Source organism: Pteropus alecto, unplaced genomic scaffold (assembly GCF_000325575.1).
Source record: "Pteropus alecto unplaced genomic scaffold, ASM32557v1 scaffold196, whole genome shotgun sequence".
NCBI lineage: Eukaryota > Metazoa > Chordata > Mammalia > Chiroptera > Pteropodidae > Pteropus > Pteropus alecto.
Window position 1 is genome coordinate 812,652 of NW_006439717.1, and position 17,939 is coordinate 830,590.

The following is a 17,939-nucleotide window of genomic DNA, read 5'->3' on the forward strand; positions in this document are numbered from 1 at the left end:
AGCCAAACCATCATATCCCAGGAGCTATCAGTTTCTTCTGGGGACACAGACAAAACCGGGCCAGCTCTGTTCCTAACATACTCAGTTATGCCCAGCTCTGGTTCTGGGTCTGCACATGGTCTCCTCTTCATGCCATTTCTCCCCCAAGGTGTGTTGGGAGCAGCAGCTGCGTCCAGGAGGCCCAGGACCCCCGGCCGCTCCACCCCCAGTGTTGGATGCCCTGTCCCCATTCCTTCGAAAGAAAGCCCAGATCCTGGAGGTGCTGAGAGCCCTGGAAGAGACTGACCCCTTGCTTCTGTGCTCACCTGCTGCCCCCTGGCGGCCTCCATGCGAGGGTCCTGGCTCTCCAGAGCCCATCAATGGCGAGCTGTGTGGCCCACCCCAGGCAGAACCCTCACCCTGGGCCCCCTACCTGCTACTAGGCCCTAGTAGTCTGGGAGGCCTACTGCACTGGGAGCACCTTTTAGGGGGCCCAGGGGAGGAAGAGGGTTCTGGGCGGCTCTGGGGCCCTGCTAGGGGCTCCCCGCAAGCCCAGGGTACCAGCTCTGGCCCACCCTGTGCCCCAGGCAGCAGCAGCTCCTCCTCTTCTGATGAGGCAGGTGACCCCAATGAGGCACCCAGCCCCGACTCCCTGCTCGGGGCCCTAGCCCGAAAACAGTTGAACCTGGGTCAGCTCCTTGAGGACACAGAATCATACCTACAGGCCTTCCTGGCTGGGGCTGCAGGCCCACTCAACGGGGACCACCCAGGTCTTGGGCAGCCATCCTCTCCAGACCAGAGGCCCCCACAGCTGCCCAAGTCCAAAGGCCTCCCCAAGTCACCTTGGGGTGGGGGTATCCCAGAGGCTCACAGGCCAGGCTTTGGTGCTACCTCAGAGAGCCAGGGGCCCCTCCCCTTCCTCAGCATGTTTGTGGGTGCAGGGGATGCCTCCCTGGGCTCACGACCTGGCCACCCCCACTCTTCATCTCAGGTGAAAAGCAAGCTCCAAATTGGCCCCACTTCTCCCGGAGAAGCCCAGGGACCCCTTCTGCCCTCTCCAGCCAGAGGTCTCAAGTTCCTAAAGCTGCCTCCAGCCTCGGAAAAGGTCCCTAGCCCAGGAGGCCCCCAGCTCAGCCCCCAGTTCCCCCGAAACTCGCGAATCCCCTGCCGGAACAGTGGCTCCGATGGCAGCCCCTCCCCACTGCTGACCCGCAGGGGCCTGGGGGGAGGAGAGCTGTCCCCAGAAGGAGCCCAGGGCCTGCCCACCAGCCCTTCACCCTGCCCCACAACCCCAGACTCTACACAACTCCGACCTCCCCAGCCACCCTTGTCCACCTCCACACTGTCCCCAGGACCAGTGGTGTCTCCCTGCTTCGAGAACATCCTGGACCTTTCCCGGAGCACCTTTAGGGGGCCTTCCCCAGAGCCACCTCCATCCCCACTGCAGGTGCCCACCTACCCACAACTAACTCTAGAGGTGCCGCAGGCCCCTGAGGTCCTCAGAAGCCCCGGAGTTTCCCCTAGCCCTTGCCTCCCAGAATCCTGCCCCTATGGGAGTCCCCAGGAGAAGAGTTTGGACAAGGCAGGCTCAGAGTCTCCCCATCCTGGCCGCAGGACCCCAAGCAGCTCATCCAAGAAGCCCAGCCAGGGGGCAGGGCGGCGACCTGGGGATCCTGGCTATACACCTCTGAGGGACAGACTGGCAGCCCTGGGGAAACTGAAGACTGGCTCTGAAGGGTCCCAGGGCCCAGAGAAGAATGGGGTGCCAGTCAAGCCTGGCACCGAGAAGGCACGGGGAGCAGGAAAGTCAGGGGAGAGCACTGGAGACATGGCATCCCCCACCCCCAGGGCCCCTGAACAGTCAGAAGCCAAGGGTGCCCTGCGGGGGGCAGTGGCCTTGGGCACGAGCAGCCTGAAGCAGCAGGACCCTGGGCTCCTGGGGGACCCAGGGGCCAGAGTCTACTCCTCCCACTCCATGGGGGCCCGGGTGGACCTGGAACCTGTCTCACCAAGGAGTTGCCTCACCAAAGTGGAGCTGGCCAAGAGCCGGCTGGCAGGGGCCCTGTGTCCCCAGGTACCCCGCACCCCTGCCAAAGTGCCAACCTCAGCACCTAGCCTGTGCAAGCCCAACAAGAGTCCCCACGGCAGCCCGACCAAGCTACCTTCCAAGTCACCTACCAAGGCAGTGCCCCGACCTGTGGCCTCGCCAGCTACCAAGGAGCCCCCCAAGCCTGATAAGGGGAAGGGCCCACCTTGGGCAGACTGCGGCAGCACCACAGCTCAGCCCTCACCCTCAGCACCAGGACCCACTGACCCAAGCCAGGGGCCTGAGGGGCGAGCCCCACATTCGGCTATTGAGGAGAAGGTGATGAAGGGCATTGAGGAGAATGTGCTGCGGCTCCAGGGCCAGGAGCGGGCACCAGGCACTGAGGCCAAGCACCGCAACACCAGCAGCATCGCCAGCTGGTTTGGCCTTAAGAAGAGCAAGCTGCCAGCACTGAACCGCCGCACAGAGGCCACCAAGAGCAAGGAAGGGGCCAGCGGGGGCTCCCCACTTCGGAAAGAGGTCAAGGTGGAAGCCCGGAAGCTGGAAGCCGAGAGCCTCAACATCTCCAAGCTGATGGCTAAGGCAGAAGACCTGCGTCGGGCTTTGGAGGAGGAGAAGGCCTACCTGAGCAGCAGGGCCCAGCCGCGGGCTGGGGGACCAGCACCAGGGCCCAGTGCAGGGCTGGGGCAGGTCCAGGGCCAGTTGGCTGGTATGTACCAGGGCGCAGACACCTTCATGCAGCAGCTACTCAACAGGTGAGAGCCTAGGACAAGTTACCAGGTGATCGATAACGGGAGTACATACCAGGGACTGTGCTGGGACTGCCTGTCCTGGGAGCTTGGGCTTCACAGAGGTTAAAAGGGGTTGGGGGGTCAAGAAAATGTCACCAAAGGATCTAGGGGTTGGTGGCTTGACTGAGGAAAGATGGGTTTATGCCTTGCTCTCCACCTCTCGCTGTCTGACGTCAGACTTGTAAGACCCAGTTAATCATTTGGGGAGAGTGAACAGTCCACACTTTCCTGAATTGTCTCCTGTGTCTGATGAGGCAGCCTGTGTAAGTGCCTGCACATAGTAGTCAAGGGAATATTGGTTCCTAACCATGGCCTGATGAAGTTCTTCCTCTGGGGTTTTCCATCCTGTAGAACAAGGAGGATCCCCTTAGGCCTATCTTGCCCTTTGGCACCTGCTGCAGACCCAGCAATGGGAGCTGTGGTTTAGAGAAGGGGCCACCCCATCTTGGGTTTGCTCTGTCTGGACCAGATAAGGCAGAATGTCCTCAGGAATTGGGCCACAGGTAGGGTGTGATTTGGACAGCAAGTATGCTCTGAAGTTTAGCTGGGGAAAGCAAGTGTGCCTTCTGTGGGCTAGGACGTGACCTGTTCTGCCGTCTACTTGCCAACACTATCAAATGATCTCTAGGTGTGACCCTGCATAGCTTCGATGAGTTCTCCCATCTTCCCTAACCCTGCTGTTCCTCTGTGATTTTCTCTAGAGTCTCTGACTGTTCTCAGTGTCAGGCGGGGTTGCTGGGGCCAACCACCAGGGATATGTCCCCTTCCCCAGGGGCAGAGGGTCGTGGGTTCCTCACTAGGCCCACACCTTTTGGAGGGAGCAAAGCCAGAACGACCTGGGCCCAGGCTTTCCTCACCCCTATCTGCAATGCTGCCTCTAGGGTAGATGGCAAGGAGCTGCCACCCAAGAGCTGGCGGGAGCCCAAAACTGAGTATGGTGACTTCCAGCCAGTGTCCTCTGACCCCAAGAACCCCTGGTCAGCCTGTGGACCCCGAAATGGCTTGGTGGGCCCTCTTCAGGGCTGTGGAAAACCCTCTGGAAAGGTAGGTTCTTGGGATGGGGCTTGGGTGGAAGGCTGGCCCTGTGGCCCTGCTTGATCTCTTACCCCTGGAGGTCTCCACTCCTTGGGGCCTGGGAGCTGCCAGATGCACTCCCGGTCTCTGAGGGGTCTGGGGTGGGGAGAGAGCCTCCTGAGGGCTGGCAGGCTGCAGGCACTCCGATCCATACTGCAGGTTTCTTAATGGCAGTGTTGGGGGAGGAATGGGCTCAGAGGTCTCCTGTTCCCCACACAGCTGAGCAGCGAGCCAGGGAGGCGGGAAGAGATGCCCTCGGAGGACAGCCTGGCTGAGCCAGTGCCTACTTCACACTTCACAGGTCAGCAGGGTCAAGGGCCAGGGATGGGACTTGATGCTCACCCGCTGCTTACTTTACTTCTTTCTTCCTGTCACTGCAGCAGTTACCAGGCCCTGAGTGCCATTTTGGTGCCAAGCACCAGGTGGACACTGGGGCTGCACAGAAATCCCTTCGTTCCCTAAAAGGGTACCTGTCCCCCATTCCCCAAGCCTAGGGAAGGTGGGACAACTGGGCCTGTTGGGCCTGAAGGGCCCCTGACCAGGGGTAGAGCCTGAGCTGGGGCAGGAAGCTGGAAAGAGGAGACAATTGCAGCTTCACATTTGTGACTTACCCTCCCCTCCCCAGCCTGCAGCTCCTTGACTCGAACCCTGGACAGCGGCATTGGGACCTTTCCGCCCCCAGACCATGGCAGTAGTGGCACCCCCAGCAAGAATCCTCCCAAGACCAAGTCACCGCGGCTGGACCCCCCACCCGGAGTTCCGCCAGTTCGGCCCCCACCCCTCACCAAAGTCCCCCGCCGTGCCCACACGTTGGAGCGTGAGGTGCCAGGCATAGAAGAACTGCTGGTGAGCGGGCGGCACCCCAGCATGCCAGCCTTCCCTGCACTGCTCACTGCTGCTCCTAGCCACCGGGGCCATCAGACCTGTCCTGATGGTGAGTCTCCAGGCAGGTGGGTGGGCCGTCCGCAGAGCTTCACCCACCACTACCTACCTTCCCCTTGTCACCACATAGATCCCTGTGAAGACCCAGGCCCTCCCCCTCCTGTCCAGCTGGCCAAGAACTGGACTTTCCCCAACTCAAGGGCAGCTGGTGGCTCTGCCGACCCTTTCCTGTGCCCATCCCGACAATTGGAGGGGCTGCCCAGGACTCCCATGGTGAGCATGGCCAAAGGGGAGAGGGGATGGGACTGGAGGGCAAGGTGAATGAAGGGGAGACCAGTATGCTCTCAAGTCTCCAGTCAGGTACAGTCCTGTCGGGGAGGAGGATTGAGAGGACACAGCCCTTTGGATGCCCCTCTAGCCGCCCACCCACCTCCCTCAGTCCCCTTTTGAGGAAAGGGTTTCTCTCCTTCCCCAGAACCCTGGTGGGACCTGCTCAGTCATGCCTCCAGCCTACTTCCTCTGAGTGCCCCACCTCAGTGGGCCCCATCTGCGGAGCTCACATCCCAAGGGCAGAGCCCCATCTGGGGCAGAGCCCAATGCCTTTCAGACTGAAAGCGAGAGTTGCTTCTCCCTGAGCTGCTTTTCCTTTTCCAGGACCTGCCCGTGGACCGGAAACGGAACCTGGAGCCGAGCCGCCCAGCCCCTACGCCCCAGGGCCCAGCATTTGGGGGTAGCCGCACCCCCAGCACATCAGACATGGGCGAGGAAGGCAGAGTGGCCAGCGGAGGTCCCCCAGGGCTGGAAACCTCAGAGTCTCTCAGCGACTCACTCTATGACTCACTCTCCTCCTGTGGGAGTCAGGGTTGAGGGGCTGCGCCATGGCCCCCCCTCTGGAGCTGGGGACCATAGACTGGACTGGCTTTCCTCAGGCCCCGCCCCTGGGGGTCAGTGGGGCTCCTCCCTGAAGGGACCAAGGAGACAAATGGATAAAAAAGTGGAGGGAGTCCCTGCACACCCCACTGCCCACCGCTGCTGTGGAGGAGATGACCGCTCTCAGCTCAGGGAGAGGCCCCACCTGTGGTCCCTCCTCTCACCCAGAGTAAGGCTCTTCCTCCGAGGGACTGGGTTTCCAGGCTGCTGTGTCCCAGCCCGAGCTCCTACTTCAGGCTGAGCCATCTTGTGGTGCTGGGCTTCCTGCCCGCCAGCTGTGCCACCTCCACCCAACCTGGCTGCTCCCTGCCCCAAGCCCCCACGGGGCCAGCCCGGGGGCCCTGTTCTGGTGGAGTTTGGGGGCGAGGGGCCAAGTTGCCTTCTCTCTCTGTCTGCCCTGGTCCTCCCTGCTGTCTGGATGGTGCTGCCCCACCCCCATGTCTTTGGGGTACATTTGTCTTTTTTTGTTTTTTTATATTAATGCTCCAGGCCCGGTCCCTACCACCACCACGCCCCAGTCCCCGCACTGCGGTTAACTTATCTGTTGTGATAAATATGGCTGCTCTGCTTCCAGCCTCTGCTTCTGCAGTATCCCTAATAAAATGTGGAGGCCCCTCCCTGCCCCTGACTCGGCTTGTTCTGTGAGAGGACTCAGGTGGACAGGTGGATGGAGACTGGGCACCTGGGTGCGAGTGAGACTCTGTCCCAGGCACCCTTATGAGGCAGCCCCGCTACCAGAGGAGCTGGCTAGAGTCACCTAGAAGGTAACTAAGGATTGAGGAATTGGGGCCTGCTTAGGCTCGGAATGGTGCCTGGGTTGGGGAGATTCTCTTGGCCCATGGCTTGGCCAGGGCAGAAAGCGGGGCTGCCCTGTGCGTGCGGATGGTGGCCGTGGACATGCACTTAAAACCCCCGTCTGTACCAGGTGGGGTGGGACCTGAAAACTGAGCTTCAGAGGCTGGAGGGTAGGCAGATTTGAGTGTGTAGCCTGTTGCCATGAAGTGAGGCACAACTGAGTCTCAAACTGTTGCTACTTTCTGATTTCTACTCAGAACTTGAGCTTTCCCTGGATCTTCTTGCCCCAATTTCTACCTCGTTTCAACCAGACGTTCCCATGGCTCTCAGAGTCTCCTTTTAGGATGGGGAGGCCAGGAGCGGAGCTGTGTGGAAGGGTCTGGACTTCCACGTTTCAGATGCTTCACATGGCATGAGAAGACCAGGGGGTGGTTTAGGCCCTCCAGCCTTTGGATTTCCTGTTGGGCATGCAGCTGGGCAGTGAGCTGAAGGTGAAGCAGGTGGCAGCCAGCTCATCTCGTTGGCTCGCTGAATTGGGCCTAGGAAGGCCCCCTTCCTGCCCGTGTTGCAAGGTGCGGGATGACTTGTCTGGAGCTCACACCAGACATAGCCTACACTTGCCACCTCCCCATGGCGTACAGTCTGGAAGCCACCTGAGCAGCATGCATGCTTGGCACCCCAAGCACTGTGGCTGGGACTCTGGACGGTTCATTGTGGGCGTGAGGACCCTGTAGTAGACACATGATCTGTGTTGACACCACAGGCTTGCTGAGCCGAGGTCAGGGAGTAGTGCTGGGCCCTGTCACAACTCATTTATACCGTTGGACTCTCTTATGCTCTGAGTAGTCTAAAGATGGTTGGGGGCGAGAAGGGTGTCAGCACCTCCCTTTATGCTAGCTCCTTCCAACAGTGTCTCCAGCTCCCCAAAGCTCCAGAAAGTGGGGGCGGGGGGAACCCTCCCATTAAAATAAAACACCCACCATGCTGCCAGCCTCCTGATCCCTAACTTCTACCATAGCCCTGTTGGGGGAAGCGCCATCATCCTCATTTCACAGATGAAGATATCGAGTCTTGAAAACATTCAATGGCTTCCCAGGGCTGAGAAGTGATGGAGAGAGTAGTTCCTTTCTGGGTGCGTAGCTTTGCTTTCTTCTGCCTGGACTTTTCTCTTCTCTTCCCCTTTTAGCCTGTGGATCACCCTTGATGGGCAGGAGATAGTATGAGAGTCAGTGGGCAGGGGTGAGAGCACTGGACTGGAAGTCAAGAGTCAGCCACACAGTCTGGTTTTATGGGGAAAGTTGCATTTCTTCTCCAGGCCTTGGTTTTCCTTACCTATGGAGTATTAGAAGATTGGGCGAGACCAGCTGTTCCCATCAGCCAGACTTTCTCCTTAGCTCTCTGCTTCTGTTCCTAGCCCCTCCCCCACCCTGGCCTCACTCTCTCATGTTTCCCTTAGTTGATGTCATCATGAAAGAAATGAACGAGACTTAGAAAAGGGTCAAGTCAGATGTCGATTTTCTTTAAGTGTCAAGATCCCATTTTCTTCCATCTTTTACTTCCAGGTTTCTCTCCCACCATCCCTTCTGCTTTGATGGTCTTAAGTATGGTATCATCAAGTTACAAATCTCTGCCTCTTGCCAAGTGGGCTCGAAGAAGTCTATATCCTTCTACTAACTTACTATTTCTTGGTTTTTCAAGCCCTTTTCTCTGTTTGAACCTGATAGATTGCCTCATTTTCTTGTTAGAACAGAATTGTTTGCCTGCAGGATATTTACCGTATTTCCTTTCTGGGAAGGAGCTTGGCATGGTGGGTTTGACTTTGGACTTCACTTCTTAAAAGCTAAGACCAAAGGGTCTATCTGTTTATGTCACCAGGGTCTGGTCAGTCTGCTACCAGGCTCTGTTCTCCAGTGTCTGAGAATGCAAGGTGGTACCTTGGTCCCTGGGGCGGTATGGGCTGACTGGGGAAATGTCTGTCAGTCACCAAAGCAAGGTAGCATTAACTACACCTGGCACGTGGAGCCAGCCCTTTCCTGCTAACTGTTCCAAGGTGAGCAGCTCTTGTTCCTAAATCTTCCCCCACCCCCATTATGCTGCTAAGGGTGATGGGCTCAGGCGAGCCACCCCACATCCCACATAACTGTGTGCACCCTCTGCACAGACCGAATAGTCCATCTGAAGTAATTCTGTGGGGGACACACAGGTGAGTCAGACACTCCTGAGAAACCAATTTCTTCTTGAACTTTAAGGAACGGTTTTGCTAAAAGACCACTAGATCCTCACTATGACAGAACATTTTATATCTGAGTTTGCAATGTCTGCTTGCAGGATTAAAGTGACCTCATTGCTTTCTCCATGAACAATGGGTCAATATTTGCCTCAACATTCAGTATGACCCTTTCTGTTGGAGTTCTTGAACAAAAGAAGCCAGAGCTGCCAGACCCCCCTTATCCCTGCCAAATGGCATCGAGGCATCAGCAAAAGACTATGAAAAGATTTCAGGTTCCACCTCACTGCTCGCCCCGCCTTTTGTAGGAATGTCTGAAAATGTTAGCTGAGGTTTTCTCTGGGTTGCCAGTGGTTATTTTCTTCTTTACCCTTTTATAGATTTTCTACAGAGTATGTTTTCTTTTATAAAAAAAAAAGTTTAAAAAAAGAAATAATCATGCTTTGCAGAAAACTCTAGGTATAAACCCCATTCTATAATCCTGTATGAGTTCATTCTAGCATATAAATAAATTTTTTAAAGACATGCAAAATTGAAGTAAATACAGTTGAGCATTTGTGTGATACTGTGGTGGGGAAGATCTCATGCAAATTATAAAAGTGCATGTTCATAGTTTCTTAAAAAGGTAATTGAAATTGAATAGAATGTTATCCAAGGAAGAGGAAGAGTCTATTTTATACTTCAACTCCCATTCTCACTCCCCAGACATAATTCGAGTTGATTGGTAAACCTTTCAAATCATTTTTTAAATACACATGGCTTGTTTAGACTGACCTTTTATTAGACTTTGAGGTTATCCTACAGTTACTGATCTGCTTCTTGTAGCACTGACTATGTCTTGAAGCTCTTCCCAAAGCCCATGAAGCTCCATTCTCATGTCTTCGAGTGTATAGATGTTCCATGTTTTTGCCATTACAAGCAGTGCTGCAGTGAACATTGCATATGTGTCTTTGGCCGCTTGTGTATCTCCATAGATAAAATTCTATAAATGGAATTGCTGGGTCATACAATATGCTTAATTTAAATGTTTTATAGACATTAACAAATTGCACTTCAACAATATATAAGAGGGACTACCTTCCACATCACTGAATATTATCAAACTTTTTGTTCTTAGCTAATTTGGTAGGAGTAAGTGATCATGTAGTTTGTAGCCCGGTGTAGTGACTTTGGTATTTACTCAAAGTAAAATGGGGAGCCATTAGAGAGTGATAAGAATAAACTGTAGAAGGCAAGTATGGAAGCAAACCAGTAAGGAGGCCTCTTGGGTAACTCTAGTGAGAGATGGCGGCGACTTGTTCTGGGGTGGAGGCTCTATAGGCGACAAGATTTGCTGATGTAGTGGATGTGAGGAGGAGTCGAGGACAACTCCAAGGTGTTTGGAGCAACTGGTAGGAAGAAGTTGCCATTAACTGATATGAGGAAGACCGTGGATAGAGCAAACTTGGGGGAGGGAAGATCAGGAGTTAAATGTTGGACATGATAACTTGAGATATCTATTTGACAATATCCAACAGCAAATGTGGAGTAAGCAGCTGGTTATAGAAGTCCAGAGTTTAGAAAAGAAGCCTGGGCTGGAGATAATAAAGCATAGTAAGTCATTAGCGTATGGGTGTTATTTAAAGCCAGGGGACTGGATGAAGTCAGTAAGGGAGTAAGAAGAGGAAAGCTGTGAGTCCTAAACCCTGGGATACTCCATTTCTTTAGGGGCAGAGGAAACGAAGAAGAAACAGCGCAGGAGACCAAAAAGATGGCACCGAGAGACTGTGAAGAATATAAGCGAAGGGAATATGTCAGGAAAGATTAATCAGAGTCGAATTCTGCTGATGTGTCTGCCAAGATGAGGATTGACAACTGCCTTTTGGATTTAGCAACATGGAGATCATTGGTGACATTAACAGGAGCAGTGATGGAAATGAAAGCTGTTTGGAGTGGTTCAAGAAAAAAATGGGAAAAGAAGAATTGGAGTACAGACAACTCTTCTAAGGAATAAGGGAGAAGAGAGCAGGAGAGGGGAGTGGGGTCAATAAATTAGATTTTTAATATTTTAAGGCATATTTTCGAATCTCAAACTTACATAAATGTTTCAAGTATAATATAACTTTCTCCTAAACTATTTGAGAGTAAGTTGCCAACTTGATACTCCATCACCCCAATACTTCAGTGTTTATTTCCTACAAATAAGAGCATTTTCATGTACCCCAATACGATCATCAAAATCAGGAATCTGCAGACCATATTCAATTTTCACCAGTTGTACAAATAATGTCCCTTAGCTGATTCAAAAATCACACAGTGCATTTCGTTGTCATATTTCTTTAGTCTCCTTCAATCGGGAATAATTCTTCGATCTATCCTTGACTTCTATGACCTTGACACTTTTAAACTTTACAGGCCATGATTTCTATTTGACTCATTACTAAGGACGTTCATTTTCATTTCTTAAATTGGTGTTTGCTAGGCTTCTCTATTATACATTTACTATTCTTCCCTTTATAATTAACAAAAACATTGTGAGGAGGTATTTTGAAACTATGTAAATATTTCATTTTCATCAAACTATTTATTATGCAGTTATTTATGTCAGTATGGACTCATGGTTTCCTATTTTAGTCAACGGTTTATAATCCACTACTACCATTATTTACTTTGATGCTCAAATTCTCCACGATTTGGCCAGTAGGAGTTCCTTCAAGCTGGCTTCTGTCTTTCTGACAAATCCTTATCATTCTTTGAGGACGTACTTTCTGGCATAATGTAACATGCCTGAGATTCATCTTGGACTTTCCCCAACCCAGCCCTGGAATCAGCTAAAGACATCCTGGTTTCTTTTAGTGGGAAATGATATTTAGAAACCAGAATCTGGGCATCAGGTATGCTCATTGCTATTGGGGAATTGCTGCTCCCGGGCCCTAAGAGAGGGTTTCTTAAAGATAAAAGAAATTAAAGCATTTTTTTACATTTGTGGAAATGATACAATAGAGAAAATTTGGGGATGCAGGAGGAAGAAGAGAGAATTTGGGGGCTCTCATGCACAAGTGGCCTTAAGCAGCATCTATGGTACAGGAAGGAGGAAGGCATGAGATAGGTAATTGGGGGGCTGTGGTAGTATCTACCTATAGAAGTATTCTTCTGATTGCTTTTATTTTCTCAAGGAAATAATCAAGGTCATCAGATAAAAGAAAGGATGGGAGACAGAGGTATTGGAGTTTTGAGAAGAGAGGAGATAGTATGAGAGTCATCTGGCAGCTCAAAAGGATAACTAGACAGGGAATCTGGTAGGATTACCACACAGCATGAAAGGTCCACTTGAGGTGATTAAAAATTTAAAATTTAAAAAGTGAGACGTATGAACATGAATATATTGGGAGTTTTTCTCCTGCCATGTTAGGTGCCGAATAGGCAACAAGTTGGATGAGCCAGGGCTGCCAATTTACCAAATGAATGAAATAAAGGATAGGGAGAGGCAAGGGAAATTGAAGGTGTACGCAAGGAAGTGGTTCTATCACTTGGCTATGGGCTTTACACTGGATAAATAAAAAAGAGAATAGAGGACAGAGTCATGAGAAAGGAGAATCAATAGGTTGTAGGTCCTGGTAGGCTCAAAGGAATTTTGGAGACAGAGTACTAGTGGGAATGAGCAAGAAAGATGTTGGGAAGAAATGAGGTGGTGGTCAGAGGTTGGGATGCATGCAACTGAGATTATGGGTGGTGGTATGGGTCGAATTGTGTCCCCTCTCCCCAAAAAGAGTTGAAGTCCTCACCCCAGGACCTCAGGATGTGACCTTATTTGGAAAGAGGGTCTGTACAGATATAGCTAAGTTAAAATGGGTCATTTGGGTGGGTCCTAATCCAGTATGATTGGTGTCCTTATAAAAGTAGAAAATTGGACCAGGACAGACATGCACACCGGGAGAACACCATGTAAGATGAAGACAGATATCGGAGTGATGCATCTACAAGCCGAGGAATGCCAAGGATTGCTAGCGAACCACTGGAAGTTAGAGGAAAGGCCTGGAACAGATTATCCTTCACAGCCCTCAGAAGGAGCCAATCCCGCCAACCCCTCGATCTTAGACTTCTAACCTCCCCAACTGTGAGACAATAAATTTGTTGTTTAAGCCACGCAGTCTGTCGTACTTTGTTAAGGCAGCCTTGGGACACTAATACAGAGGGGTTCCAGTTATCCGTAATGACAAGGACCAGAGAATGCCATGGAAGTGAGTGGCTCAGATAAGATATAAGATAGAGCGAGGTAAGGTGAGGTTATTGGAGGAGAAGAGATCATGGAACTGAGAGGCCAGGGTATTGAAAGGATTATCGGTATGGATATTGAATCTCCAAGAATTAGAACAAAATTAGTATCAGAGGGAGTGATAGAGAGGTAGGAGACAAACTCTTCAAGAAACTAGAGTAAGTAGCCAGGGGCTAATAAATAAGAGGAAAAGAGAGGCAGAGTGGGTGGTATAGTCTGTTGACATGAGACTCAAAGCTGAGGGACTTTAGGGAAGAACAGTCTGTAAGTAGCACTTACGTTAATCCTCACCACAGTCTTTTTGGGTTAAATATTACTGTGCTCCCCATTTTAATATGAGCGTGTAAGACTCAGATTGCTTAAGTAAATTGTCCAAGATAAAGAGCAAGGAGGGTGCTCACACACTTCTGGTAGGAACCATCCAGACCCCACACACTCCCTGGCACATGGGCAGAGGGAGAGAAAGCAGCGTTCACCTGAACAGGCTGCAGGGAGAACAGCGTCCTTAGGGAAAGCTGAGAGGGCAAAGGGACATTCAAAGAAGCTACATCCACAGGGACTTTGCTGATGAAGAGCTGTGAGCTCTAGGGCCCAGCGGAAGGGTTTCAAGAGATGAGAACAGAGTAAGGAATGTGCTGAGGATCAGAGTGGTCATCACACAACCATGGGTGCAGCTACAAAAGATGGGGGCCATGTTTACCAATTTGCTACAAAGGGGCTCTTTTCACTTTACCCTTTTGTAGTTTTTGAATTTCGTACAACGTGGATGGAGAAAGTGGTGAAGATGTGCAATGGTCACTGTAGATAGAGGAGAGGGACCGGGCTAAGCACAAATCAAGGATTTTCAAAGGAGCCTGGAGCCCAGAAAAAAAAACAGGAATGTCGTGGCACCAACCTGCAAGACAGTGGGATTTTTGTGGTTGCTGTTTCTTTTCTTAGAAGGATATAGAGGTCTGGTTCTAAAACTAGAGAAGAAAGATTGGGGATTAGTGCTAGGGTGGCAGGTGAGGTCATATACCCTAGGCTCCAGCTCGAGCAAAAATAATAATGATAATTCTATATAAGAGCAAACACACGTACAGCATGTACAGTGTGCCAGGCACTGTTCTAAGTGCTTAAACATATTAACTCAGTTAATCCTCACCACAGTCTTTTTAGGTTAACCATTACTGTGCTCCCCATTTTAATATGAGCGAGTAAGACTCAGATTGCTTAAGTAAATTGTCCAAGATAAAGCTTGTCTGTGGAAGAGCTGTGATTCAAACCCAGGCAGTTCAGCTCCAGAGTCTGCATTCAAAATCACAACAAAGGAGAGGTGATGCTGGGAGAGTATTGAAAGGAGCAGGATAAAGTAGGTCTGTGTTTGGGGTAAGGGGCTCGGCTGGGCTTTCAGTGCAACCAAAGTGCAGGTGAGAAGGGGACAGAGGACGTGAGAGATGGAAAGATGTGGGTTGCGGTCTGAAAGTAGAAGTCTAGACTTTTATATCAGATGCAGCTGGCTGAAATGAGGTGGAGGTGAAAGTCACTGGAGAGATGAAGATCAGGGAACAGGGGAGCTGAGTGGTGCAGGACCACTTGTCCCAATGTGACAAGGACATAGAGGAAGAGGACGACTGGAGACAGGTCCCTGATAAATGCCGTGAATGTTTCCTGCAAGAGAGTGAGTAGAAAAGGCTGAGTCTGGGCAGAGGGCAACTGGGGCCTAAGACTCCAGAAGCCATTAAGAAATCGGGTTTCTGCAGTTGACTCGTGTAGAAGCCAACAAGGTAGCACTAGGGGCCTTTTCTAAGGCAGGAGCATACAAAGAATTATTTAAAAATCGCATATTAAAGTTTGCCACACATATTCTTTGTTTGCGATTTTTTACACTCAAAAAAAGAAAAATTTCGTACAGACAGTTGGAAAAATAGATTGCCACCAGGTGGTGCGATGGCGGCAGCTCCCTTCCGAGAGGTTTGCAGGCCTGAACTGCCACCTTGTGGTAAGAAGGGGAAATACAGGGTGCCTTCCCTTCACCGTTTGAGACCAACGCTCGGAATTCCTGGCTACCATCTCCGTACACCTACATGCGTTGCACGAAGTACAGAGAATATGAATATGTGGACTTGGACAGACAGGAACTCTTTCTCGTTCATATCCGTTTTCCCAGGAACCAACCCTCCCAATCCGGCCTCCCAGCTTGGCATTGTGGTGGGCGCTGTTCCTACAGCCAGTCCCAAGGTAGGCAGGGTTGACCAGAGAGCAGGAGGGATGGGTTTACCTCTCTTCCTGACCCTCTGAAGCCAGGACACGTCAGGACACGACCTTCCTCCCTGCCCCAGGCCTCCTCTTTCATCCCTTCAGTTCCCCACGCTGTTGCTTATGCAACATACATTCGTTGTGCACCTAGTAGGTATGAAGCACTAAGCTAGATAAATACCCAATAATGCAATTGCTGGGTTTATGGTTAATATGTTTAATTTTATAAGAAACTGCCAAATTGTTTTTTCGGGTTATACCATTATTATCTCACCACTGACAATGTATGAGGGATCTGGTTGCTCCACATTCTCATTAGTACTTGGTGTTATCACTAAAAAATTTTTTTAGCCATTCTAATAGGTGTATAGTGGTTTTGCTCTCACTTTAATTTGCATTTGCCTAGTATCTAATGATGTTTAACATCTTTTCATGTGCTTATTTGCCATTTGTATATCCTCCGGTGCAGTGTCTGTCTGTTCAAGGAGTTGACTACTCACTTTTTGGGTTTTAAAATGTTCCAAATCATCTACTTCTTTCCCATTCCCTCCAGCTTCAGAGTCCTATGCAAAAGCCTCCTAGCATCTGCATGGAAGTCCCCCACGATTGTATTCTCGACATGTCCAAAGCCAGAACTACCATCCAACTCCCAATCCTGGACCTCCCCAATGGAAGAACTAACATTTAGAGGTTTAACTAAACACTATTCTAAGTGCTTTATATATTTTCATTGACTTAAACCTCACAGTAACCCTATGAGGTAAGTACTGTTTTTACCTCCACATTGCACATGGGCAAATGAGGCACAGAAAGGTTGAGTAATTTGCTCAAGTTTACACAGCTGTTAAGTGGCTGGTAGGAACCATCCAGACTTCTGAGAGTCACCCACCCTTGAGTCTTCTGCCTTATTTCCTCACATCTATTCAATCACTAAAGCTTGGACATTTTACCTTCTGAATATATTACTCTATTGTCTTTCCTCCTATCCTTACAACTACTGCTCTATTTCAGACTGTCTTTTCTTTTGCCTGGACCATGGTAAGTATACCCTCCTCCCACCTTTTTTTACTGTCTATTATAGAAAATTTCAACCATACAAAAAAGTAGAGAGAATAGGACAATGAATAGTCTATTGTCTAGCTACAACCAATATAGACTCATGACCATTCACTTCGCCTATACCCTCCACTCTGTTGCCACCCAACTGTATTATTTTGAAGCAAATCTCAGCATATTATTTATTGCATTTATAAATATTTCAGTATGCATCTCTAAAAGATAACTTTTAAAGAACAATCAACGATAATATTATTAGCATTATTTCTTTAAATCATCAACAAGTCAGTGTCGGTACTATTTATTGTTGTGTAATTTGGCAGTTTAAAACAATTAACATTTACTGTTGCTCAGAGTTTCTGTGGGTCAGGAATTCGGGAGTAGATTAACTAGGCAGTACTGGCTCAGAGTCTCCTGAGATTTCAGTCATCTGAAAGCTTGACTGGTACTGGATCTTCCTACCAGGTGGCTCATTTTATACTGGCTGGCAAGTCAGTGCTGGCTGTTGGGGGCATACGGAGCTCAGGTCCTCTCTGTAGGGCCTCTCCACAGGGCAGCTTCAAGGATCTCAGAACCTGTGCCTGGTTTCCCCAAGAACAAGTAAACCAAGGAGCCAAGGAAGAAGTTGCAATGTCCTTTTTATGAATAGCATAGCTTCCTAAGTCACTCACACTTCTGCAGTAATCCTTCAGTCATATATGCCAGCCTGCTTCAATGTAAGAGGATATGAATACTGTGAGGTCAGGATCCTTGGGGACCGTGCTGAAGAATGGTTACCACAGATCAAATCCCAAAATCTCTCTCTCTCTCCCTCCTCCCTCTCGCTTTATGGTTTATTTTAATCAGGATTCAAACAAGGTCTATATCATTACATTTATTACATTTTCTTGATATGGCTCATATGCTTTAATTTCTGGGCTCCCTTCTCTCTTTTGGTTTTGTTCTTATTTCTTTGTCCCTCCCTTTTTTTTTTTTTCAGTAACCAAGTTGTTTGTCCTTAGTTTTTCTGGATTTTGCTGTTTGCATCCTGTGATGTCATTTAACATTGTCCTTTGATTCCTGTGTTTCCTGTAAACTGGTACTTAAATATAGAATTCACAACTTCACTGGTAGTGTTTATTTCCATTAGCATCCTCCAAAGGTGATATTATAAAAATATCATTATAAATTTTAAAATATTTGATTTCAATCCATTGCACTTGTAATTATCAGTGCTGAAACAATCCCATCTCTGGCCAGTAGGAGCCTCTTTAGGTTAGCCCCCGAGTCTTTGTAAATTATACTAGTCAGCTTTGATAGCTTCTTTGCTTTCTGCAATAATTGTTTCAGGTTCATCCTATACATTTCCTGTGCAGACCTTTATGTACCATTTCTCCAAGGAGCTGCGGCTCCTTTTAGTGGGTAAATGAGACCACAATTTGGGCATTAAGAGTGTGATTGTCTTTCAACTGGCTCCTTTCTCCCAGGCTATTCTCCAAGTCACCTGAGATGTGAAGATGCAGATATGACCACTCCCTTGCTCCCTTCAGTGCTGTTACCCTCAGGACAATGCCAGCTCCTTACCCTAGTTCAAGCCTGCAGGTCTTCTAGGCATGAAATGAGCTGCTGTGTTAACCTCTTCTGTTTAATTTGTAATTTGTGGACTCATTGGGGGGGAGACTGAAA

At 49.8% G+C, this 17,939-nt stretch overlaps 1 protein-coding gene across 4 annotated transcripts in view; it reads left to right on the forward strand.

The window, feature by feature from the left end:
* The window catches only part of NCKAP5L (NCK associated protein 5 like), a 35,979-nt gene extending 23,133 nt beyond the window's left edge, over window positions 1–12,846 (forward strand). Inside the window, exons 3-9 of one of the 4 annotated variants that reach the window (XR_003047808.1) lie at window positions 149–2,781; window positions 3,519–3,861; window positions 4,111–4,192; window positions 4,517–4,825; window positions 4,904–5,046; window positions 5,428–6,467; window positions 10,433–12,846. Coding sequence is in view for 3 of the 4 variants with exons in the window: in XM_025050310.1 (XP_024906078.1) it covers window positions 149–2,781; window positions 3,519–3,861; window positions 4,111–4,192; window positions 4,517–4,825; window positions 4,904–5,046; window positions 5,428–5,640 (3,723 nt within the window). In the remaining variant the exon portion in view is untranslated. Of the gene's footprint in view, window positions 1–148; window positions 2,782–3,518; window positions 3,862–4,110; window positions 4,193–4,516; window positions 4,826–4,903; window positions 5,047–5,427 lie in introns of those variants that run through there. The other 3 variants (XM_025050311.1, XM_006916796.3, XM_025050310.1) reach the window with 3 other exon arrangements.
* The last annotated feature ends 5,093 nt before the right edge of the window (window positions 12,847–17,939 follow it).